We start from the raw sequence: 26,048 nt of genomic DNA, 5'->3' as shown, positions 1-26,048 counted from the left end.
GCTTATTTATTTCATTTCAAGATTGTATAACGGCCATTTTTAAATATTTTAATACATTTTATTTAATTATATACAGATATATTAAAGATATACAGCGGGAAAAATAACATTTCAACTAATGTTCATTATCATTAGAGGTAATGATGTATTAAAAACCTGCCTTTTCCAATCTAAAATAAATTAACTTATTTCAAGCAGTGCTTTAATGATGTATGTACATCTATGTGATATATATATCCCAAGTAGATGTAAAAATAAATTATAAACTTACTTTACCAACTTCAAATATTATGCTGTCACGCCATCTCTGGGTCAATAGCGTAATTATGTACGTAGGTCGTAAAAATCTCTAAGATATGTTCAGTTTCTAAACGATTCTAAAATTGTCATAACTGTCATTGCCAGCCAACTAAGTGTCAGTGTCATTGTTGAAATGTCAACGTCAGTACTTTAGACTTCAGAGGTTATCCTGTGTATTTATTAGAGAGAATAAGGTTTACCATATTTTCAAGATTAAAAAACGTGAAACAGTGATTATAGAGCTATCAAATGGAAGACTCTTCTACGGAAAAGCGGCCGCAGTTTGGAAACAGATTTTTGAAAAATGCTGAGGAAGTTTTTAAACATAACGCGTGGTACCGTATTTACTTCTTTCATTAGGTCTTGTAAGAACTCCCGGCGAGATGATAAGCTATTGGAGCTTGAAAAAACTAGATATAGAAAGAAACCGGCGGGAGGCGGGCGACACTTGAATGATACAAAACATATTTTTCTTTTTAATGCCTGGTACTTGTTATTTCTTTCATTCAGCCTAATTTTGATAGTACCATAGATAACTTTATTTATTTTTTATTCTTAGGGACAATGTTGACTGGGACGAAGAACAAGAAAAGGTGGCAAAGGAAAAAGTTGAGCAAAACTCACAGATAACATTCTCTGAAGACCATTTAAAATCTTTGGAAGTTGATGCTGATAAACATTGGGATGCATTTTATGACATACACCAAAACCGGTAAGTTAGATACTTAACTTAAACATTAGACTACAGACTGTTTTGCCATGCAATTACTATTCTCTGTTTATTCATGTCACCAAACCTTTTCTCTAAACAAATGCCAATCAATTACTTAAAACAGAAAGTTACAAACAAATTATTCATGATTCTTTTGGAAATGTTTCAGATTTTTCAAAGATCGTCACTGGTTATTCACCGAATTCCCTGAACTGGCTCCGGACAACACCTCAGCACCAGTAAGAGTATACCCTGAAGGTGAAAACAATATCGTACAAAATTCTGAACCGCAAAGCACAAGTGAAAAACGTGTCATATTCGAAATAGGTTGTGGAGTGGGCAATACTATCTTTCCTATACTTCAATATAGCCAAGACCCAAACCTTTTTATTTATGGGTGCGATTTCTCATCAACAGCCATAGACATTATGAAACAAAGTGAACTGTATAATACAAAGAGATGTAACGTGTTTGTGTTAGACGCTACACTTGATAAATGGGATGTACCATTTCCGGAAAACTCTGTGGATATTATTGTGTTGATATTTGTGCTGTCAGCTATTGATCCTGTCAAGTAAGTAGTGGTTTATGATTTTAAATCTGGCCTTGACCAGTAACTGAAACTGACCATAACATTTTAAAATCTTAACTTTTTCCTTCAAACAGGCTGCCTTTTTTCAGATAGGGTGTGTGGACCTGTGATTCTTGTAAAACATTAACATTCTTGTAAACTGCCCTGGTCCGTCAGACTCTGCACTCATATTAACTCACTTGAACCCACAAATTAATGTATGTTTGTATTTATTTCAGAATGCCTACAGTAATCAGCAACATGTATAAATACCTCAAACCTGGAGGCCTAGTGGTTTTCCGCGACTACGGCCGCTATGACCTCGCCCAGTTAAGATTCAAGAAAGGTCGCTGCATCTCAGATAACTTCTATGCCCGAGGAGATAACACTAGAGTTTACTTCTTTACACAAGAAGAAATAACAAACCTTTTTAAAGAAGCAGGTTTTACAGAAGAACAAAATTTAATTGATAGAAGACTTCAAGTGAATAGAGGCAGGATGTTGAAAATGTACAGAGTTTGGATACAAGGAAAATACAGAAAGCCTTTATGATAAAAACGAGTTTATTATAATGCTTACAAATCACACTTATGATTTAATACATGTATGTACATACAACTTTACTTATTCATTAAATATGTTTACCCTTTTAGAAAATATATGTTAAACATCAATAATAATAATGATAGATGTATACAAAACAATTTTTGTACTGATCGACATTTGTAAGTGATAAATCTCTAGACACCAGACAATAACAATTTGGCCCTTAAATCTAATCTTTCTTTTTACTTCGATATCTTATCTCAAAGACGAAAAGTAATCTCAGTATGTACAGATAGGTTGTTTTAAGACATGTCTAAAAGACTTGATAATTTATTTAGCACTTTCTATTTTGAAGTAGAATGGCTTCTCAATTGAATTTATTATGTGACTCACGACTTTTAATGGTGGTCCATCCCATGTGAATTTGAACTCATCAATCACCCTCGCTAATAGTAACTCAATTTCTAGTTCTGCAATTCTTCGGCCGATACAACTTCGTATGCCAAAACCGAAGGGTAAGGTCACCATAGGATGTGCATTTCCATAATACAAGGGATCTGACTTGTCTGCCAGCCATCTTTCGGGAATATACTCGTTCGGACGCGGGTAATACTTTTCCAATCGTGATAAGTATTGATTTGGGGCTATCACGTCCACCTAAAAGACGGAGAAACATTTTATTAGTAACGTTTCACAGGATATAATTCATATTACCTGAATGTCTTTAATCTACTCCAGCAACTCTAAAGTTGACTACCTATCTCTTGCACCTCGAAGGGCAGTTTTTTTAGTAAGCAGATATTCAATAGCCGGGTCCAGACTAAGCGAGCAGCCTCTCGAGGCAATATCTCAGTCTCGCTCATTTCGATTCTAAAGAAAAGAGACTGAGATATTGCCTTGCGAGGCTGCTCGCTTAGTCTGGACCCGGCTATTGATGAAGACCTTGATCTTTTGCAAGTTACAATTCTCAAAATTCGTACGTCGCAGCCATGTGCCTGTCTCAGAAATTAAATCAACACTTACCCCTGGAGGAATGTGATATCCACCAACGACGAAATCTTTGTCAGTTCTCCTCAGGTTAGAAGGAACTACGTGCCAAATTCTCAGGGCTTCCTTCAAACAAGCCTTCAGGTAACGTTTGTGTTTATCATCTGAACGTATTTCTTCACGTAGCTTCTCTTGTTTATCTGGATTTATTGCCAAATGGTAGAGCACGTTTGTAGTTGTGAAAGCCACCTGCAAGTAGCAAAATAGGTCATCAGGTATACACTTCTATGCCATAACTTTCGTCATAGATAAATTCTTCTCTCGGGATTCGAATCCGAGACCTCTAGGATACCCGGCAATAATCGCATTCTGTACCAGAAGCAGTAAAAAGCTATTATACGAATACTTAATATATACTCACTGTGTCAATACCAGCTAACAACATTTCATTTGCCATCGAAATAGCAACTCTCTCGTCAATAGCCAGTAGTTTTTCAATTATACTTTTATCTTCTTCAGGAATATCGTGACCTCTCGCATCTATACGCTTCCTAGCTTCATTTATGTACATCGTACTAATGCTGAAACATTAATTCATAAGACATGTTATTCTGCAAGAAACTGCTCTCTTTGGCTAACAGGCTAGAGGCATTATATTCCGTTAATTGCACGTTACAGAAATTATAAGTACCTACGATTGTCACTTGTTTTGATATTGTATATAAATAAGATAACCAGAACACTTATTCTATATCTCTATTATCAACTACTCGCCCTTGATTGCGGAACGCCACGTTTAGAATTTTCAACAACTACTTTCAAGTGTTTTGTATTATTGTCATGTACCTAATTGCACATGCATGAGTCATAGTTTAAACTGGTATCACGTGAAGGATGGCCGTTAATTAAAGATTGGCGTGTGTTAGATCGTCTCGACCAATGTGTTTTTGTCGCAATTTACTGTGACCTCGCGCAAGACCCGGTTTAAACACAAAAGGAGGCTTAAACACAACCAAGTGCTTCTTGAATGAAGATAATCTTCTCAAGTTGTAGATCTAGAAATATTGTTTTTTTAGTCCTAAAATAAAAAGATAGTATATATTATGTATGCTACTTACTCCCATTGTGTGTCATATGTTTTCATAAGCTTATTAAAACTCGGTGTAGCGATATACTTCCATGGATTTGGCAGAAATTCTACTTTGAAAGAAAGTTTTAGTATGTCTTTAGCGCATTGCATTAGTTTGCTCGCTGGATGGTCAGGGGTCAAATCGTCTGTGATGCAGCCAAGCCGTGATCCCAACCCCACAAGGGCCACTGATTCCAAAGACCATCTAGTCACTTCGTAGAGAAAATTGTCTACCAAATAAGTTGAATCGTCTTTTAACTGCTTCAACCTTGAAAATGCAAAAACATTTTATATTTGATGATACATTTTTTACCAGCATTTTTTTTGTTTGTTATTCACATATCTGTTAGTTGATTACATAAAAGTAGAATGATAGAAAAAATCCTACCTTTCGACGAAATCCTGGGCTATCTCATCGAGTGGCGGCGTATAAACCCTCACAAGTTTGAGTTTTAGCAACGCTGGGTTCACTTTCGTACGGAAATCACGCCATTTTGCCCCTTGCCTACAAAACGATTAAGATACAGGAAGTGTTACCATCAGATTACAGAATGTTTTTGAATATTTAAGTTTATATTACGCTGTAGTAAGTCCATAAACGCCTTCAAATGTATCCTTTTTTAACACTTCTCGAAAATACTCGGAGGTTTCAAAACCAGGTCGCAGAGGGTTCGACTCCTGCGATCTGTAAACCTAATAATTATTTAGCAAGTAAATATAACATCGATAGTAACTTAAATTATCATACAGACCAAGTAAGGCAGGTTTGAATATTATAAGTAGGTATTTATGTTCTACGTATCGAAACTCATTAACCCCCGGTTTTTGAGATACATTTAGCGGTAGTTTATCTATTCAATAGCGTTTAAACTCAAACAAAAAACGCTATTGAATAGATAAACTATCGCTAAATGTACTCAGAAACCGGGCATAAGAATTTTCGATGTGTGCAATAATTACCTGGTCTATGAGATCCGGATCAAACAAGAATACAGCATTGGCTCTAGCAAAAATACCATCCATTTTTACCATAGGACCAAACTTTTTGTGCAACGCACCAGTCATGTCAAAAAAATTTGCATGTCGTCCGAATTCCCCTGGAATTACATAAAGCGATATCAGTAACAGAAATTTGAAGGATGGCTGCTTGTGTCACAATAAGGAAACGTTGAACGGGATTTTAATCATTCCTCATAAATGTTCTAGTTGAGGTCAATAAAGGCATCGCCAATTAGCTGATTATGCATTCAGCAGTAGGTTAAAGGAGCACTATCAATATAAGTATCGTATAAGGACTCAAATGGATTATAAGCACTTAAGTCTTTGCGGACTAACGCCGTATACCTATCCGAGGACTACTGTTAAACAAAATGGATGTTTTTGATTGTAATTCGTCATAATGAAAAACGGGCTAGAAATAGAAGCTAACGTACCTATAACAGGCAGGAAGTGGTGCATTGGACCGATGATCGGCAAAGATGACAATCCCGGAATAGAATCGAAGGGTTTTGCATCTTGTACCGTAGTTGCAGTTGCATAATATCGCGATGATCCATTCCTGAAACGGATATTATTATAATTAAATTATTAGGTTTTAGTAAAAGCTATTAATGACTACACCACAACCCCAAATATTATCTATGATTTTTAAAACTTTTGTTAATGCCCGGGCTATGCCACTCCCGGACATTAACAAAACTATTATAATAATATGCCATGCTATGCTATAATATTCAGTAGCTATAATTAGGCATACGCATTATTACTACGTTGTGTATTGTAAATTAAATATTAAATACGCAACACAGCAGAAATATTTACCTATGTAAGCAGATTACATTATAACAGCACACCTATTATAAACATCTTGTTTTGATCATTCTATAACAGTGGTATGACTGTTTTGCATAAGTATTTTGAAAACACGCATAAAAGGAAGTAGACAAATAGGTAGATAACAAAAGAATGCACTAATATATCAGTAAGTTCATACTTACCCCGTTAATTGTTTCGATCTTACAGCCAGGACACTGAAACTCTCACTTAACGCCCTATGTCTCATGATTACCGCTTTTGACGACTACTGTGTTCAAACTAAAATCGCAAATAGACTACACGCGCAGCACAACACAGCTGCCCCTGACAGCTGATAGGTTTGACCTTGTGATAGGTACATGTTATTCGGTGACTATACATTGATACAGTTCGAAATATGACATAATTATGATCAAATTGTATTGATAGCAGTGTGTTTATTTTGACAACGCATACTACGAATAAGGTGTGGTAAAAAGGAGTGGGTACTTCGATAATTATTAATCCAAAACTTCAATTATTCAAATTTGTTGAGTGGCAAGGGGCTTCCCGCCTTCTGTTCTGCCTTGATGGGGTTCGCCGGTTCGAACCCACGACTCCTAGATTGCAACTTTTTAATTTACAACGATTACTGTAGCTTTTGATTAAGAATGAGCCCAAAAATACGCGCGTAAACCACTTGTAGAGTGAACTACGCTGATTTATAAATAACTACCTAAGCTACGTATACTTAATCTAAATATTAGAAATTTTCATAACTTTCCTTGACACAAGGTATGTGAGAGCTCTTCGTCTCCCAAGAGGCAAGAGAGTTTATTACTCGCGAAGAGGTTTACAAAATATTTTCGAGCTTTCTGATATAAACATATTTTTAAGTCCATTCGTGAAAAAAATCCATAACATCATTTACTTACATCGGTTGTTTATTAAAATATCTTTGATAAGCTAAAATAGACAAAGTAACGCTAGCAATAATCGATCTCAAGTTCTAATATTGTAATACAAAAGCTTAGAGCAAAAATATTAACAGTGAACGCAGCCGTATTGAGTCAGGTTGACAACACTGTCTCTTTCATGACTGCTTAGTGTTGCTTAATGATCGATAAAATGGATTATCGATAACCTAATACGAATATCTTGTTAAGAGTAAAAAACATTTAAAATAATAACAATATTGCTAACTTCCTTTTCTTCCGGTGTACAAGTCTATTTATTCATTACGATATTTCTATTTATTGATGGTTTTGATCATTGATAGAGTATAATTGTCTAAATGTAAATCATATTTACTCCATTTTATAATATTTCGGGCATTTTAAATATTTTATTTTTATATTATTATAAAGAATTTTGATTAATAAATAATATGGATGACTAGTCACTTTGCAGTATCGATATAATCTCCATACATTTCGTATGGGGATCGACACTTCTCATTTGACAGTTCAAAATGTTTAGGTGATGTGAGGTTAATGGTCGATACAAAATAGTTTAGATAAATATTTGGGTAGGAATTTTGTCTAAATATGTAAATGGCAAATAAAACAATCTAACCGTATTCTCAAAATAGTGCTACGCTTATTCTGTTTAAGATTATGTTACATCGGTGTAAAATGTATTGTAATGAAGTTTCTTTGTCATGAGAATAGTTTCGTTATATCTATCGATCGATTACGAAAGAGCTTTAAGTTTACATTGTTATGAATATTATGATTGTGGCTTAATATATGCAATTGTTCGAATAAATGTGTACGTACGTGTGAAGTGAAGGCAAGTGTGTATATCATAGCGGAACTGTGTTCGTGAAGTTGCTAACGTGTTAATAAAATATGTGTTTACGTTCGCTTTTCATTCTATTCACGCGTTCAATTTACTTTAAAAAATCATAAAGCTAGTTTGTCGCCGCGTGTAATGTAATATTAGTAAAGTGAGCCATATCGTAATCAGTTCCTGTTGTCACGTCCATGTATTGTTGCTCCTTTCTGTGAGTATCGTGTCACTGTTCGTTTATTTATTATGCTATTTACATTCCGCTATTTTCATAGATTGTTTTAGAAAGAGAATGTAACACTGTAATTATGTAACATTTTTCGTTTTGCTATTTACATAAGTCACCACAAATACGCGGCATTTATTTACTACGTTAAATTTATTATTATTATATAAATAATAAGTTGGTCATCTAAAAATAGTGAAGTTATAACTAAAAAAAAAAACAACTAGAATTAAGAGGTCAATAAACTTTATAATCTGTGATATCTGTAATACAACCTCATTGCTTTATTCAAGAGATATCTCCTTATCTTAATCTCCATGCATGTTATATCACTACGAACACACATTCAACCTAATTTTACAATGTGGTCTTAGTTTGTTTACATTGTATTTAAATTATCAGAGCTGTAGTACAAATTCCAACTAGATATAAACCTGGTCTATGATAATCTCAATGTCATTCTAATAACTATTATTACATATTTTTAATCTTCTATGTTTGTGTCTTTGGAAAAGAAACTGGTGTAGAATTTGTGAGGAGGATTGTAAACAAAGTGTTTAACAAAGTGGAGAGTATATTGACAACAACAAATACGTAATACAAAAATATATCAGAGTAGTAAATAACATATGCTCAAAAAATGTACATAGTATTTAACAAAATATTTTCTCCCTACTTATAACAACCATGTATCTAATTTTGGCCTAGTGTTCAGCCTGTATGGATTGGAAATAGTGTGGATACAAGTTATTTTAGTATTTAATACTTTAAACATGATTCACCCCTGGTTTCTAAGGTACATTTAAAGGTAGTTTATCTATTCAATAGCGTTTTTTTATATGAGTTTTAATGCTATTGAATAGATAAACTACCATTAAATGTACCTCAGAAATTGGGGGTTAAAGGCTCAAAAATATCTATAGTCTATCCATTCACAATAGTAATGTGCTATAGTTTCTTATTATTGCAGCCTAATTTAATAAAATGACACCATGTTATGAAATAAAAGATAAAATTCATAACATGTACTTATTGATTATTACAAATACAGACATTTATGCCAGTTTAGAAGGTATGGTCAACGAGAAATGAAAGAAGCTCGAGGCCACTATTTTTTATAGCTAAATTGTACTGTAGCAAATCATTAATATTATAAAGTTCTAACATTTAATAAATACTACTGAACACACTCAGGTCATAATATATCTATGAATGTTACTAATCACTGTATCTAATAACACAGGTTGACCCGTAATACATTTATTACTTAGTAAATCTATTTAATTAATCCCAAGTGTCACACTATCATAGAATTAATTAGTTAAGAAATGATTTGCAGTTTTAACTTGTTTAATATTCTGAATTGCCATGATGAATGTCAAAGCAATTACATAATTAGTTCAATTGGAGACAATGGTATGGAACGAGAGCAATCTGCTGCGATTGGTGAATCATGAATGTTAATGATTCTAAAATGTTATCTGCTGGTATTCTATTGGGTGTCAATGAAATAGAATAGACAGTTTATCCAAATGATATTGCAGAGCTAAAAACAATAATACAGCTCTTTAAAAATTGTAGAATGATATTTCGATTTGTGATTAGAAATGTATTTGTATGATTATAGGGCAGATTTTTGAATAATTGTAAGAACATGTCATGTTTTTAAAATATAGCTATTGGCCAGTAACCACTTTATTTGAGTGATAAGTTGGTGTATTATATATTTTTTTACTAATCAGTTAATTTACTGATAGTAAAAGGAAATAAAGGACTGATTATTTAAATAAGAGGATGTTGTATACCTATATAAAGAAAAATTATGTATAAAATTTTAAACACAGCTACTAAGCAACATATTCTTCTATTTAGTTCAGAGAGTATTTTTCAATCACACAAATTTACCTACATAACTCAATACAATTTACTATCACATCCAGAAAAATATATAAACAAAACTATAAACACACATCCTTAAAGGAGATTAAAACGTAATATGTACATAATAATATTAGAATGCCATTAAACAAGCAAAACAAAACGACTTAGCCAATACACTGCCCGTAGTTAAAGGTCACATAATACTATTTTTTTGCTATAAACAGCTTGCCCGCTCCTTCCTTATTAGGCACGTTATTGTATACAATTATCCTTATGCACTTTAAAGCTTCTATACTCACATTATTTCAATGTTTATTACTGGAATCAGTGTAAAAGGTGTGTTAAATGTACAGTTTTAAAATAAATAACAGATTCAATAGTAAATTGATTCTTTTCTGCTATAGTGAATATGTTTTTTTGTTCAGTTTATAGTGGCCAGTATTAAAGTGAACTCTTGTCTGATTTGTTTCGTTCTGAATTGTTTGTGGTGTTTGAAGCAAATACCTTTGCATAATATCTGCTCCGTTTTTATACTACATACTCTAATAGTCTGTTATAGAATTAATGTGGTGATTGTTTTGAGATTATAACTTTTAAAACAAGGACGACAGTTCTCTTTATTTTATTAAGTTATTATCTTTTCTATAGTTACTTCAAGTCTACATTTAGCATAGCCAAATTAGGTTTATAAGCCAATGTGACCTTTTTATATGGCAAAGATACTATTTTATTATACAGGTGACCTAAATTAACGTATGGTGAAGGCACGCAACTAAATAATGCGTATCCACGTCGAGCAATGCATGTTAAAGAGTAGTTGTTTAATTTATGGAACATCCACACCACAGTTACACATTGTGGAAGCAACATTTTCAAATGTTAGTGGGCAACATTGTACAACAAATAACTATTTAGATATTAGTTCTAAGCACTGTTTTTGACACACTCACTGATATTGAGGTGGTGAGCAGCATTCAAATAAAAGCAATGTTGACGCAAATTTGACCAAAAGCTCTACCTAATGTTTTGACGGCCTCCTGTTTCGCAGTGGTTAAGGTGATCGCAACGCTAATACTAGTTTGCCAGGAGGGCCTGGGGTATATTCTCATACAGATCAAATATTTTTGCGATCCACAAATTACTAGTGGTTTCGGGTCTGGACTTTGTGTTCGTTGTTTGTTTGCTTGTAAAATTAACTGCAACACAAGAGCAAATCATAGTGCAGTAGTCTTTTAAAAAAATCAAATGTTTAAGTGTTATTTAGTTAGCGTATTTTCTGCTGCTATACGATAAGTATCTGTGATGTGGATGGGTGTATAGCGTGTGTAGAGTGTACATAAAGTTTATAAGGTGTGTTCTTATGTGTCAGTTCGCGGCTGGGCGTCGGGATGGCGAGCATGAGCTCAACGCTCGTCGAGACCGTCTCCATCAACTACGAGGACTTTAACGAGAGCTTCCTCACCTGCGGCACGTGTTTATGTTAGTACACTGCTCTTGACAACAATACAATCTGTTCACTTAAACGCCACTAAGGTTTCTAATGGTTCGTTTTAACTCTTCTAAATAAGAATCAGGAGTAATTTTGATTGGTCATTCTATTCTAAACATTTACCGTCACTTTATCTCTCGTTATTTGTCTTGTACTTATCCCACGTTAATAGCATTTTTTCTTTTTAAAAACATGCTTTTAAAGAATTTGGCCTGTTGTTTTATAACAGGCCGCCTGCCTGATGACAACGCTCTTGAAAATTTCAAGTCCTACTTACTTATTATTGTTATTTTATCTATTGGATAAGTTATCCGAAACTTAGCCATAAGCTGTGAAACTGGTCCTAAGATAAATAATGCTTCTAATGCTTCCACCGAAGATTTACGTGATAACGAAAAACAATTCCATGAATAGGAATAAAGGATTACAGCATGGCTTCCATGGCACAACGCCAAGCTATTTCACACATGTCTGGTGGAAAGCGACCCTAGATAACCTATTGCTAGTTCTAAGTACTTGAACAGATACTAATAGAGACTACCTGATGGATCTGCCTCATTCTCGTGTTATTTATGACTATTATAGTTACAGACTTTCAGTCAAAATAAGAGTAAATAAGTGGCTAATTTATTTCTGTTATAGAATCAAAATTACGGTCTACCTAGTGGCGTTTTAGTAAGCAAATACTTTTAGCAAATAGCACAGCTTTGTACCACAATACCTATACCTAGCAATAGTTGAAGAATTTGCACACCTTCGTAATATGAGTGTGTTGTTTAGTTGATAAATGCTATAAATCTGAGCTATCAATATCGTTGTACTTGTTACTGTAACGCTTGAGGGAAGGTGATATAGCATTGTGAACCTAATAGGTAGAATCGTGAATATAACTTAAAGATTTCTACATGTTATAGTATACCTACTGTACACGTGTCTTAAGTATAGAGCACAGTTAACTACTTATTACGTAGGTAATATACTATATGCTTACTCATATCGTGTTTTGGTTTCGGTGAACGTGTAGATTCTTTAGCGCTGGATATCATGGGTTCGATTCCCACTTTAAACATTTGTGACCTTCCTGTGACACACAGACGTTTTACTATATCGGGAAGTACTGTATGAGTAAAAATATGGTTTGTTAGTTATAATTATAAATTATTTGGTTCCGCAAATTCTAATAAAATCAATTTATTGCTATCTTTGTCGGCGAGTTATACGAAACCCTCACTTTTAGCGCTCATTTCCGCTGCGATTTCTATGAGTAATAACTCGAGTTGACAATTCCGAGTAATCAATACAGTATACATTTATAAATAACTAGGTATATTTCAGTATAATACGACACCGTAACACTTATTTTAGACTGGCTAGGAACACGTTAATAATCATTACGGTATGCCTAACAACATGTTAGTGTTAATGGTTAAATAACCCAAACGACCCGTATATTTAAATACAAACCTGAAGCCAATCTTTGTTTCCGAAAAATACGTGCTTAAAAAACAATAACATTTGGTCAATGTGTAAAAATTTGTTCCAGCACAATGAAGTAGACTTACATTTGTTTGAATGTATGCCATTATGCGTCTTTACAATAATAGCTCTGCTTGTTTCCAGGCACTTACGATGGAGGTGAACATACCCCGAAGCTACTGCCGTGTTCACATACAGTTTGCTTACATTGCCTCACACGCATAGCGGCCTCACAGACCAGAGACGCGGGCAGTTTCAGATGTCCTATATGTCGCGAACTAATAACGATACCCCGCGGTGGGGTGCCAGCGTTGCCCCCGTCCTTCCTCGTCAACCAACTCCTCGATCTAATGGCTCGACAACGCAGGGAAGTAATACCACAGTGCAGTTCGCATCCGGGCAGAGAGCTACTTTTCTGTGAAACTTGTGATTGCGTTTTTTGCCGACACTGCGCCGACGGACCTCACAGCGACACGCCTTGCGACCACACAGTAGTGCCGTTCTCCATAGCTTTGAAAAGAATGTCTGAGATACTGTTGTATAGAGCGAACGAATGCCTCAGTAAACTCGGCTCGGCGAGAGATGCTGTTGCGAGTGAACTGAGGCGACTCGAAGCCGCCGCGACGGCCGCAGACGAAGCGATAGACCGACACTTCGCAGAACTGAAAGCAGCAATCGACAAACGCCATAATGAACTCAAATCCGCTGCAGCGGCCGCCGCCACGCATAAACGAAAATTGCTTGAAGAGCAACTAAAATTAATTGACGCTGAAAAAGCTAAAGTAAGTGTCAAAACTGATTAAATCTCAACAGCAATGATATATAATGGTTAGTTAATGTTAATAAACGTGACACACATTTGTGTATGATATCGCGTAATTGAAAAGGACATTTATTAACATTATCGTGACAGGCGGAAGCCGTTCATTGCAGAGCGTAGACCTCCTCTGCATAATTCAGGGGAAAATTACTGCTATTACTGCGGCGGAGCTATACTGGTCCGTGATTGTATTAGTAGATAACCAATGCGTTATATAATGCTGTTTACTTAGTATTCTATTACTTCCATTTTGAATAATAATACTTAGTAGTTAGTTGCAATAAAGTAATGATACAAGCTTTTTATGTAATCGAAACTATAATCAAATAGGTAATGTAATAAATTCACGTTACGTACCTCCGACACAGTCAGTAAAAGTTGACGTTTGGACCGCCATAATAAATTTTGCAGTTACGTTTGTATACCGTTAAATCTCCCTAGATTTTAATTGACCCCAGTAGACTACCACAGCTATCTGTTCAAGCCTTCTGCTCTGTTATGATATGCTAATACTCTAACATATAAAATTACAGGTAGAAGCGGAATGTTCAGGACTTCAACAGCAGGTGGAAGTCCGTGAAGTTAGCAGTCGAGCGGCGGCACTAGGCGCGCGGTTGGGCGACGCGGCCGCTCTCGCCGAGCCCAGGGAAAACGCCTTCTTAGCAGTCGACTTTGCACACAACGACGCTCAACAAAGATTCGCCGAAGCATTGACCGAATTAGGCCGAGTAAGAACCAGTACGACCTTCCCTGGACTGTGTACGTTGTCCTTAGGTAAGCATAAATGATCTTACAATTTTAAGATACGTGCCTTATGTCATTTGTCCAATAGACCCCCATTGAGGAAGAACGTGGCAAAGCTGACTCGCTTTACATACAATTACTTTAGAAGTTTAGACGCGTCACGCGTATCAAACGCAAAAGCGCCTTCAAATATTCATATTTTGGGCCTGGTGGAAAAAGGCGCATTTAAACTTTTAACAAATCATAAAGTACTTCTGGTTAACGTATGTAACCAGTATACAATTTGACTAAGCATTTTGACCGCGTTTGACCGGGCAATGAACTGTGACATTCCTAATATACCTACATTCTCATAAGGTCAAGTCAGGTTTGATTTGAATAATACGGAAATACCTGGTTATTGTTCTTATTAAGCCGATTGGTGTTTAAGTTTATAAGTAAAAAACTGGCGTATTCATTTGCTATGTGACAAATTAAGTATCAAAGCTATTATTTACACACAGCATCTAAATCTTATTTTCTTGCAGAGTAAATATAACCGTAAAAAGCATATACAAATACACCCAACTTCCGCAGTTATCTTCGGTGATTTTGGTCCAATTATGTCATTCTGTAGTAATAGGTCTGGTAGCGACTCAAAGTCAAAGTCAAATATGTTTTAATTCATAAACTTTTGAAAAGTATTTCAAATCGTTATAGTATTTTAAATCTACCGGCTATAAAATACACGGTACATAAAGTACATATTGTATGAAATGTGCCTGATAAATGTATGTATGGAAATAGGCTTGCCCTTCATTTCTTGACCGTCATATATCTTCATATACATGTTTTAATCAATTTTATTTTTCCATTGTTTCCAGAGTCAGGTTGCGTGTGTGGTCTGGAGGTGGTGGTGGAACTACGAACAGTGGACTACCACGGCGAGGCGCGCTGTACAGGCGGGGATCCCGTCAGTGCCGCGGCCACTATCGATGACGCGCCCCTACCCTGCACTGTTACAGACCTCGACACCGGACTATATAGGTATATATTTGATATCTATTCGCTCTAGTCTTAGGACCCCATTGATAAATGACTCGTCGACAGAGATGTTGTGGGGCTCGTACACCTAATTTCCAAAAAAAATCTGTTAGTAACCGATATCAAAATTCCAGATAATTTCGGTTAGTCTATGATAGACTCTAAATCTAAGTCACTGTCTATTCGTTCGTTACTATAACCACTTCTTTAAAATCTACTATTTTTCTCCGAAACTGAAAAATCTGAATCCAAAATTCCGTTTCTATTAACTTCTGTTGGTCACCTCTTCAAATATTTATTGTATTGTTTATATGAATCACTCTTGAATAAGCAGTTCCCCGAACTTTGTGGTTTTAAAACTAAACATCGTGGTTTTGTCAAAGCCCTGACCATGACCGGGTTTGTTTTGAATCAATGTGTTTTAATTAAAAGTTCAATGAACCCATAGATGTTTCTAACACAATCGCGCCGAAATTCCTGATCGGATTTTGATGAAAATTGGCAGCATTACAGTTAGCACAACAGCTTAAGTATCGGAATACATCACGGGTTGTAGAAATACTAGTTTTTGCCCGTGATTTTGTCCGTGACGTAATTGTAGTTTACATGGATGGAGTGGCAGTCTCGGGCTAGTAGCTTACATGTTTTGGTACTTACTGAGTATGATAATGTTAGTAAGCGAGTGGTATGTGTTGTCAGGATCACGATGCGTCCTTGGGTGGCGGGCGCGCTGTGCGTGCGGGTGCTGGTGTTCGCGCGCGGCGTGCGGGACTCCCCGCTGCGGGCACACGTGGCGCCCGCCGCCGCGCCCCTCGCCGTGTGGGGCTCGCGCGGCACCGGCAAGGAGCAGCTCAGCCAGCCCGTCGCACTCGCCAGGTAACTACCCACTACATATATGTACACGTGGCGCCCCTCGCCGTGTGGGGCTCGCGCGGCACCGGCAAGGAGCAGCTCAGCCAGCCCGTCGCACTCGCCAGGTAACTACCCACTACATATATGTACACGTGGCGCCCCTCGCCGTGTGGGGCTCGCGCGGCACCGGCAAGGAGCAGCTCAGCCAGCCCGTCGCACTCGCCAGGTAACTACCCACTACATATATGTACACGTGGCGCCCCTCGCCGTGTGGGGCTCGCGCGGCACCGGCAAGGAGCAGCTCAGCCAGCCCGTCGCACTCGCCAGGTAACTACCCACTACATATATGTACACGTGGCGCCCCTCGCCGTGTGGGGCTCGCGCGGCACCGGCAAGGAGCAGCTCAGCCAGCCCGTCGCACTCGCCAGGTAACTACCCACTACATATATGTACACGTGGCGCCCCTCGCCGTGTGGGGCTCGCGCGGCACCGGCAAGGAGCAGCTCAGCCAGCCCGTCGCACTCGCCAGGTAACTACCCACTACATATATGTACACGTGGCGCCCCTCGCCGTGTGGGGCTCGCGCGGCACCGGCAAGGAGCAGCTCAGCCAGCCCGTCGCACTCGCCAGGTAACTACCCACTACATATATGTACACGTGGCGCCCCTCGCCGTGTGGGGCTCGCGCGGCACCGGCAAGGAGCAGCTCAGCCAGCCCGTCGCACTCGCCAGGTAACTACCCACTACATATATGTACACGTGGCGCCCCTCGCCGTGTGGGGCTCGCGCGGCACCGGCAAGGAGCAGCTCAGCCAGCCCGTCGCACTCGCCAGGTAACTACCCACTACATATATGTACACGTGGCGCCCCTCGCCGTGTGGGGCTCGCGCGGCACCGGCAAGGAGCAGCTCAGCCAGCCCGTCGCACTCGCCAGGTAACTACCCACTACATATATGTACACGTGGCGCCCCTCGCCGTGTGGGGCTCGCGCGGCACCGGCAAGGAGCAGCTCAGCCAGCCCGTCGCACTCGCCAGGTAACTACCCACTACATATATGTACACGTGGCGCCCCTCGCCGTGTGGGGCTCGCGCGGCACCGGCAAGGAGCAGCTCAGCCAGCCCGTCGCACTCGCCAGGTAACTACCCACTACATATATGTACACGTGGCGCCCCTCGCCGTGTGGGGCTCGCGCGGCACCGGCAAGGAGCAGCTCAGCCAGCCCGTCGCACTCGCCAGGTAACTACCCACTACATATATGTACACGTGGCGCCCCTCGCCGTGTGGGGCTCGCGCGGCACCGGCAAGGAGCAGCTCAGCCAGCCCGTCGCACTCGCCAGGTAACTACCCACTACATATATGTACACGTGGCGCCCCTCGCCGTGTGGGGCTCGCGCGGCACCGGCAAGGAGCAGCTCAGCCAGCCCGTCGCACTCGCCAGGTAACTACCCACTACATATAATTATGTACGTGAGCGTATACGTACTTGCACGTGTACGTACCTATCTTCAGAGAGAAACCTTTCGATTCAAAGATCCCATTTTGTTCAAAAAGAAAATTCATTAATTTAATATTACTCATTTAATTTGCAGATGTCCAAAGCGGCGGGAGATCTACGTGCTAGACGCGGGTAACTCGCGGGTAAAGGTGCTTGACGACGAAACGTTTGCATTTAAAACGCATATTGTTAATGAAGGTACGAACAATATTTAACACAATATTTATAAATGCTAATTAAAAGTAAATTAATAATTAGAAAGTTTCTAATATACTCATTTCGAGAAATTCCTTCACTTTTTTTTAAAGGTATTTTTAAGGAATTGATTCTTAGTTCATGTTGTAACGTGGTCTCAATGATGTTGCAGGTTTAGCGGGTCGGAGTTGTACAGGGATCGCGGTGACTGCTGAAGGTATCGTCGCCGTCAACTGGCGGACTAGAACTCTCACTGAGGTAATAAACTTACTACATATACTTAATAATAAATATGTTAAGATAATGATATAAATAATTGAAACCCTTACGGCTGACCAAATTAAGATTTTAGTTTCCTTTTTAGTGGAACTCTTAGACATAGACTTCTCAAATTGTGCTTTGGCCAGTTTTTTTTTTATTAGCTATCGAAATATATTATAAGTTAGACATAATGAGTCGTATGTCCCAGGTGAGCGTGGAGGGCACGACGCTGCGCACGATCCGCTCCTCGCGGCTGCAGGAGCCCGTGTGTGTGGCGGCGCACGGCGGCTCGCGGCGCCTCGCCGTGGCCGACAACGGCGCACGAGCCGTGTTCCTCTTCGACCAGCACGGCAACATCGAGCGAGAGGTATCACAACACTATCTACTACCTAACACACTAATCTAAACATATGTTTTAAATGTCAAAGTTTGTCCACTCGTCAATACGTTTGTTACGCTTTTATGGCTAATCCGCTGATTACCCTCATTAGAAATTAGATTTTAATTTTACATGGAGATGTAGAAGACCCTGAAACAAACGAGTTTTAGATAATGAAACTCTTAATTCTTTTTATCTTAGTCCAAAACTAATATTCTGTTATGGTTCTGTCAAAGTAGTTCCCACAACTTACGTTAAAGACGCTGTACGACCAAATGTAATAAAAATAATCTTAAACAGATAAAATTCAATTATAGGTTGGCAACGGAGAGCTAGGTTTAGTGGGTGGACTGGCGCTGTCGGAAGATTTGCTCATCATAGCCGACGTGGCCGTCCGAGTGTACGATATTGAAGGGAATCTCAAGAATGTGTTCGCACCTGTGCCAAAAGGTTGGTCACGTTATTTTATATTTATTTTAATGATATGTTTAAGTGGTTGGAATATTCGGCGGCTCCAAAAAGTCAGTAAGGTGTTTTAAGGTTCAGTGGTCGGACAGTTAACTCTGGTGTAAAAAGCTCTTGTCGGAGTTGCACGTCGTGACGCGATTCTGCATAACATCAAGTATCGACAACCGGCTAGGTATCGAGAAATTTTGTATGAATTATTGATCAGCACCCCTAGCGTTTTTTCGTATAATTATTTTCTGCAGAGAAGTAATTTGCCACCAAACAATTTAAACAATATTATTTAATCAATAGCATTTTGTCACAACTTGAAATTCGAATTTCGAATTAAAACATGCTTTTTATTTCTTTATTTTATTAAAGTATTTTAAAATTCGAACCGAATACTACGGAGGAACATTTAAGGATGACGAGGCTGTTTGGTTATTCTTTCCTTTGCCTGCTTCAGCGAACGCAAAAAAACGTATGACCGCGTTTTTGCGTTTTATGTTTCGTTAAACAACATTAATTTTGGATATTTTCATATTGATATATTTTATGATAACTAATATGTACTGTTAATCGAAAACGAAAATTATTATTTTTACAAGTGAGAACTTGCGTGAAGCTTTTTATCCAATAGTTCATATAAAAGATATAAAAAATATTTTATACACAATAAAATTAATTTAACCGAGATAATAAGTATTCAGAACGTATATTTTTTATTTTACTTTTCTAACTGTTAAGTTGTCTATGATAGTTCGCGATTCTCTGCCGGTTTTCTAATAAGTAGCTCGATAGTAAATGCCGTGGTACTCGATAAGGTGAAGTTAATATCGAGTGTAAAGAATCGACCCTCAGTCCTAGAGCGAGGGCCGGTAGTCGAATATAAAACTTGTTTCCTCGCAAAAATGGTTGTCTTAGAGCTTTTTTACTGACTTTTAAAATATTAGCCTGCAGTGGATGTCATTAACTTGACGAAAGTTGCCAATTTAGTTATTTTATTGTTTTTCGGACGCTAATAAGAAAGTAGTAGAAGTGATCGCGGGGTGGGTCCGCAGGTCGCGGCGGGTACGGCGGCGTGGCGCTGGAGGAGAGCGCGGAGGGCCCGCGCGTGGTGTGCGCGCGCTCGGTGCGCGGGCGGCCCGCGCTGCTGGTGCTGGCGGCGGCGGGCGCGCGCGCCGGCCACGTGCTGGCGGCCGCCGACCTCGCCGAGCGCCGCCCGCGCCGCGTGGCCGGCCTGGCGCTGCTGCCGCGCCGCCGCGCGCTGCTCGCCGACCTCGCCGCCGACTGCCTGCGCCTGCACACCTACTGGTGAGTGTGTAGATCGTGCTAGCCCCGACTTGGCAAAGCTGGCCAGTCGGGCTGCATATACTTCTACAAACTGGATAGTCACCACGAAGACCTTGCATGTTATAGCTTTCGAGTAAATAGCCGATAAAAATGCTGACTTCTGCCATGTACCAAATTAACTAATTTAACTCACATTTGTAGTCGGACAACAGGTATATAGGACGAACGTATCGATAACTATTTTAGCTATATATTATAAGTATTGAATGCACATGTCCTTCGTTGTAACTGATCGTCCTTGGTTCACCGTCACGTCCTGTCCACGGGTGTTAACACTTCCTCATTCTCTTTTCTGCGATTATTATAAATAAAACGGAAATAATATTTCAAATATAACACAGTGACCGGTGACCGGTGACCGTAGAAACGTTTTTCTATGCAACGGTTTTATTACAATTAGAATAGGAGGTTAAGTTATTTTTTCTATTTCAGGTAATGTTTCTAAGATGGAAGGAAGCGGAGCGTAGCGCCGGGGAGCGCGTCGGAAACGAATTTCATGCTAGTCCAATATTATAACGGAGAATCGAACTGTTGGCCATATTCACGGACTGCGAGGGAGTACTTGCACCAAAGTCTTTAGTCGCCACTGCGTTATTCAATACTATACGTTAGTACTTACAGTATTTATTTCGTATTAAGTTAATTTAGTTATTTTTGAAAAAAATAATTTTTACTTTGTCGAGTTTATTCGACGCTTATACGGAATTTGACAATATTACGACTGATTTTTATTATGTATTTTGTTTACTTACTTTTCGCTAATCGGACGTTTTACAATAATGTTGTAGATATTATGCACTCTGTTATTTTTTTTACTTTTCCATCGATTTCGGCGATTTTATAAATGAGTGTTAACCGGTGTCAATGACATGACTGTCACTTAAATTCGAGTGCATTAAAAGTGTTGGCGATTCTAACTTTTCGCTTTAACTAGTCGTAAGACAAGCGCATTTATTTTTTAAAAACAAACGTTTAATATTAGTGTTCGATATTAATTCTCATCGTGGAAATGAAAAATATAAATCTCACGTAATATAGAGTGACGACAATATTTATATACTATGTATCTAGGAATCTTCTTCGTATTTGAACTACTAACGCTCTCACACTGTTACTTTATTGCGTCACCACTTATCAATTAGTACTCTACTAGTACTACTTGTTTTCACTAGAAGGTAGGCGAACATGTATTTTTCTATTGACTTAATCATTGTACAAAACTAAAGCCTAAATAGAGCAAACTTGTCAAAATGTCACAGAAATATTTTTATGAAAGCAGATACGTTGTGTAATGTCTATGTTATATTATGAGTTAATCGGTTTTTGAGTCATAACGCCTTCAAAAAGTAAGAGTGTTTCTGCCTCTTTTGAACGTGAAAGAGAAATCTTTTGTCGCTTTTCAATTTCGTCATTCAGGCGTAGAAAGTAGCAGTGTGTTGAGTTTCATTTAGTGAGGACTTGTAGAAACTAAGTCTATAGACATGAACAGATTTCGCGTTACACATATCCACTAGCCTTGTCTTTAATATAGTAGTATGTACGTGATTATGTGCTTCGGCAATATAAACGTTATTTCAAGGGAGCAAAGTCGAAATTCTAATGGCAATATTTTGTAAGTAGTTGATGAATGATGGCGAAGCGCACAATCAGTATCGATTACTGTATGCTTAGTATTAATACAATTGTTATTAGTTGGAGAGCGTCGCCGCGCCCTCCGACCGTACACCGCGCTGTAATATATAGATACCATCGTTTGCGAAATAATAAATAGCTATGTGATATATCTTCAAAGTAATTAGAATTCTATAATTAGTTAATGTTTAACTATTTATCATACCATACGTTCAATATACTAATCCATTACGTCTATTAAATAATACAACAAAATCATATTTTTTCTCTAAATATTCACGGAAACCCGTTGCCATATTTTTGATTAATGAATAAAATGTATAAATAAAAAATATTTCGTGACTTAATAGCTATTTATCACTCTCATGAACAAAATAAAGTTATTGTATTTATGCTTGAACGTCATGTTTATTGATTGCTCAATAAAAAACTTGTATCACCATATCATGCGGTATAAACTTCCGTTGTTACAAAGGTTAAATTAAAAAAATCTATAAAATATAATATGTACCAAAGTCATAATAATTTATTAAAATTGATGAGAATAGAGAATTATTCGCAATATCTAAGTGACGTGTAGTAATAGCCATACAAAATATACGTCTAGGTAGACTCAATACAAATTGAATGTATAAATTCTAAATATTTGTAAATAAGTTGAAAGATTTTTTGACCTTTTTTCAAATTCAATGAGAATATTTATAGTGTTACAGAAAAATGTGGTAATGATTATTTTTAATAAAAATTGACATCAATCACATACCTATTACTTTTAAACGCAGTTTATTTAAAATGTAAGGAGTGTTTGTTGTTGATGTGTGTCTATATTCCGTTAATGAAAATAATTATAAAACTTATAATGCTTGACATTATCACACCTTTCTGTTACGAATAGTTTGTTGTAAATAAGTATGTTTACCAGATTGGATCATAGGGAATATGAACTTGTGCTAATAAAATATAAAAATATGAACATTATTTACCTTCGAGTCACAAGTCTGTTTTGTTCCAATAATAGATTCTCAACATATTTACATATGTACATACAAACCCACACATACTAAGCATGTTTTTGTTATATAACTTCAGCTGTAGACTAACCACGCCAAGGTGTTATTACACCATGTATTTAAATAACAAATTACATTGTTACAAGCGATTTATAATAAATACGAAACATGTATTACGTCTTGCAACACATACATATTCCCTATTGTTAATAAAAAACCGCTATATTGACGTCACGTTGAAACTATAGAATCTCGTTAAAATGACATATGTATGAAAAAAAATAATCAAGGCCTCACATTAACATAACAATAAACAATATAAATAATATTTCTCTGACAACTGTACAGTTTTAACTTTGTTATTTGTTAATTTTGACGTTTATTTTGACATCTGCTATATTTTATTTAACTCAAATTAGTACAATTGGCAAAAAATAAGTGTCTAAACAAGTGCCTGTTTCGCAATCTTTATGAACTCATTTAGATTAAATTTATGTCTCCGTCATACTTTGCGAATTAAATAGACTGGCGTCATAAAAATTGTAATGATTGCCTTATATAATTCGATAATATCTCGTATTATTCTGTAACAGTCGTATCGATATTTGCTTAGTAACTTTTATTAAAAAAATATTTCTTTGACGCAGCCAGTACATAACTGGTCATTGTAATTGTTTATGTAAATATAATTTATTAAATTAATAATTTGATGATGAGTACACTTACATATGTATTCAGAAGAATTGTAACTGATGTCGTGAAATACTTTTTTATAGATTGAAATGTGAGGCTTTTCTATTGTTATTGTGTAATTATAATTAAGTTATTAAGTGATTGATCAACCGGAATACAACGGTATTTTGCAGTAGGTTTAGATCTAGTCGGATGTTAACGATGTGCATTACAAATTATACAGCGCCAATTGTAGAAAAACTCGGTTGTTTCAAACATTGTTATGCAATTAGTTTAACAACCATACAAACACTTATTTTTCACATGTTATTGCTACTAAACACAGTTAGAATTTGCGTAAGTGCGTGAAGTGAACCGTGATTGGCATGTATAATTTAGAAATACGCGTCGAATAGTTGAAAGAGTTGCCTATGTGTCGGTAAACTACAATGAATCTTCACATTTGTGATTGCGATGACTCGTAAGAATAATATTATGGTCATTTTGTTGTTATTATTTCTATGTATTATTCAAAGTGCCGTAATTAGTAGGAAGTGCACTCGCAGATTATTGTTCTCAATCATATATAATGTTGCAGAGCGAGGTCCTAATTGTAGCTGTCATGTTCTCATCGAGTTGTCGAGTGACACGCTAGTGATACCGCATCTATGACTCGTAGGTTTTAGTTGTTCACTCTCTTGTACACAAAGTTCCTTGAAGTTCACATGTAGCATTACGATAACGATCTCTTTGACCGTGTGCATCATGATTTACAACGTTATATGAAATTATTTGTTTTATTGCACTTAATTGCTGCATTCATAGTTCATACCTTCATAATATATTGTTCTTTACCCGATGTTTACACATACATTGTTATTGCGGTTACCAGCTTTATGTAATTTATCTCATCAATAGTTTATTTAATTCAGTTCTAAAGCGGTGTTCACACTTAGGCAACGGATACTTGTTCCCATGCAACTATTACTTAACAGATAGATCCGATTGTCCATGACTTCTGTCTCGTCCTGTGGTCTGATACGCTGTTAGTAAGCGTGTTGTTTGTTTGTTTGTTGTATTACGTTGTGTGCTTGTGTTGTCTAAACAATCTCAGCTTTAAACAAATAAAAACCGAATTATTTTGTTATATGTCAAAACACAGTTCTTACATTCTGACGTCACAAGTAGCTCACACTGCCTCTACTCTATCATGCATTTAATACATTCAATAGAGTCATGTGCTTAGCCTTCCTTCAATTATATTATTTGTCACCAGTACATTATCGTTGTAGATAATAATTATTTTATAGAACAGTTCAACAGCAGATTGGTACAAAATAATAATAAATACAATTATTGTAATTATCTTTTGCATTAGATGTAAATCGTTTAAATCGGTACTAGTGAGGATGATGAAGTGTTCTATTGTTTTTAAAAGAATAAATCTATTTTGGCATCAGATAGACTATTTTATGACAAAATTGATGGAATTGATAGAGGGCTCATTATTGATTGTATGTACGCCTAAAAGCTAAAGTGTATTTATTTATCAGAAGCTGTGAAACTGTACTTAAATTATAATCACAGAGTATCTCAGTGTAATGTCGATAACGTCACTTTTGTGCAAAACACAATAAAGTTACATTTAAAATATTCATAAATTGTTTTATTTCTGAACCACGACCGCTCAAACTAGATTTTAGCTCTTCGATGCAGATTTACTCTATTCTTCCATGCATGTCTATTTCGAATGAAATAACGTCTAGGAAACTATTGGTGGGTGTTAAGGATCCCCCGACGGATAAATCAAATCTATTTTTAAATCTACTTTCGTCGCATGAACCCTTGTTTGTTTTAAGTAACGGACACGCGTGGGAGTAGATTTAGGTCACTTCATGTTGTGAGAAATTGCCCCGCGGTATGAACGTTACACTGCTTAGACCAACTCTATCGCTTGCTTTTATATTATATTATTTTCTGCATATAATTTAAAGTTCATCTGTACTAAATATGTGTTATTTCGTAAATTAATGGTTTTGCGTATTTAGTAGATGAAGCCGTCTCATGTCAATTCCCGAGGATTATAATTACAATTAAATGGTTAATCGGATCAGTTAACTAGTAGGACTATTTTAAGAAACCCATTACTTCAGACGTCTCTAAATTGTCATTAATTATTAATCATCCCTAATACCCATCCGAATGACAATATTAAATGAAAGTCGGACCCCATGAATAATTAAGAAGGTACTTTCTTGACCGA

General features: G+C 37.2%; 3 protein-coding genes across 6 annotated transcripts; 2 read left to right on the top strand and 1 right to left on the bottom strand.

The window, feature by feature from the left end:
- The first annotated feature begins 427 nt into the window (after window positions 1-427).
- On the top strand, window positions 428-2,201 carry Mettl2 (methyltransferase-like protein). 2 transcript variants are annotated; one of them, XM_076121773.1, is made up of 4 exons: window positions 428-635; window positions 860-1,012; window positions 1,182-1,586; window positions 1,823-2,201. In XM_076121773.1, exons 1-4 carry the CDS (start codon window positions 550-552, stop codon window positions 2,133-2,135), a joined length of 957 nt encoding a protein of 318 aa, XP_075977888.1. In that variant the 5' UTR covers window positions 428-549; the 3' UTR covers window positions 2,136-2,201. The 2 variants fall into 2 exon arrangements, with proteins under 2 accessions (XP_075977888.1, XP_075977887.1); XM_076121772.1 differs by having other exon boundaries at window positions 445-786.
- A 143-nt stretch (window positions 2,202-2,344) lies between these two features.
- Window positions 2,345-6,518, bottom strand: LOC142977698 (cytochrome P450 CYP12A2-like). Its single transcript, XM_076121771.1, has 9 exons — window positions 6,243-6,518; window positions 5,679-5,803; window positions 5,206-5,342; window positions 4,826-4,938; window positions 4,634-4,750; window positions 4,235-4,513; window positions 3,538-3,697; window positions 3,153-3,365; window positions 2,345-2,786 (listed from the first exon to the last, which is right to left on the bottom strand). The coding sequence occupies exons 1-9, from the start codon at window positions 6,305-6,307 to the stop codon at window positions 2,460-2,462; spliced, it is 1,536 nt and encodes a 511-aa protein (XP_075977886.1). The 5' UTR covers window positions 6,308-6,518; the 3' UTR covers window positions 2,345-2,459.
- A 995-nt stretch (window positions 6,519-7,513) lies between these two features.
- LOC142977646 (tripartite motif-containing protein 3-like) lies at window positions 7,514-25,440 on the top strand. Of its 3 annotated transcripts, none has more exons than XM_076121708.1 (12): window positions 7,514-8,044; window positions 11,307-11,416; window positions 13,047-13,684; window positions 14,256-14,496; window positions 15,330-15,492; window positions 16,189-16,365; window positions 17,931-18,034; window positions 18,204-18,289; window positions 18,501-18,659; window positions 18,989-19,121; window positions 20,180-20,432; window positions 20,904-25,440. In XM_076121708.1, the coding sequence occupies exons 1-12, from the start codon at window positions 8,025-8,027 to the stop codon at window positions 20,905-20,907; spliced, it is 2,088 nt and encodes a 695-aa protein (XP_075977823.1). In that variant the 5' UTR covers window positions 7,514-8,024; the 3' UTR covers window positions 20,908-25,440. The 3 variants fall into 3 exon arrangements, with proteins under 3 accessions (XP_075977823.1, XP_075977825.1, XP_075977824.1); XM_076121709.1 differs by having other exon boundaries at window positions 7,520-7,567; XM_076121710.1 differs by lacking the exon at window positions 20,180-20,432.
- The last annotated feature ends 608 nt before the right edge of the window (window positions 25,441-26,048 follow it).

This window comes from Anticarsia gemmatalis, chromosome 13, assembly GCF_050436995.1.
Source record: "Anticarsia gemmatalis isolate Benzon Research Colony breed Stoneville strain chromosome 13, ilAntGemm2 primary, whole genome shotgun sequence".
In the NCBI taxonomy this organism is placed as follows: domain Eukaryota; kingdom Metazoa; phylum Arthropoda; class Insecta; order Lepidoptera; family Erebidae; genus Anticarsia; species Anticarsia gemmatalis.
The sequence above is the reverse complement of the archived record's forward strand: the minus strand, read 5'-3'. Positions and strand labels throughout refer to the sequence as shown.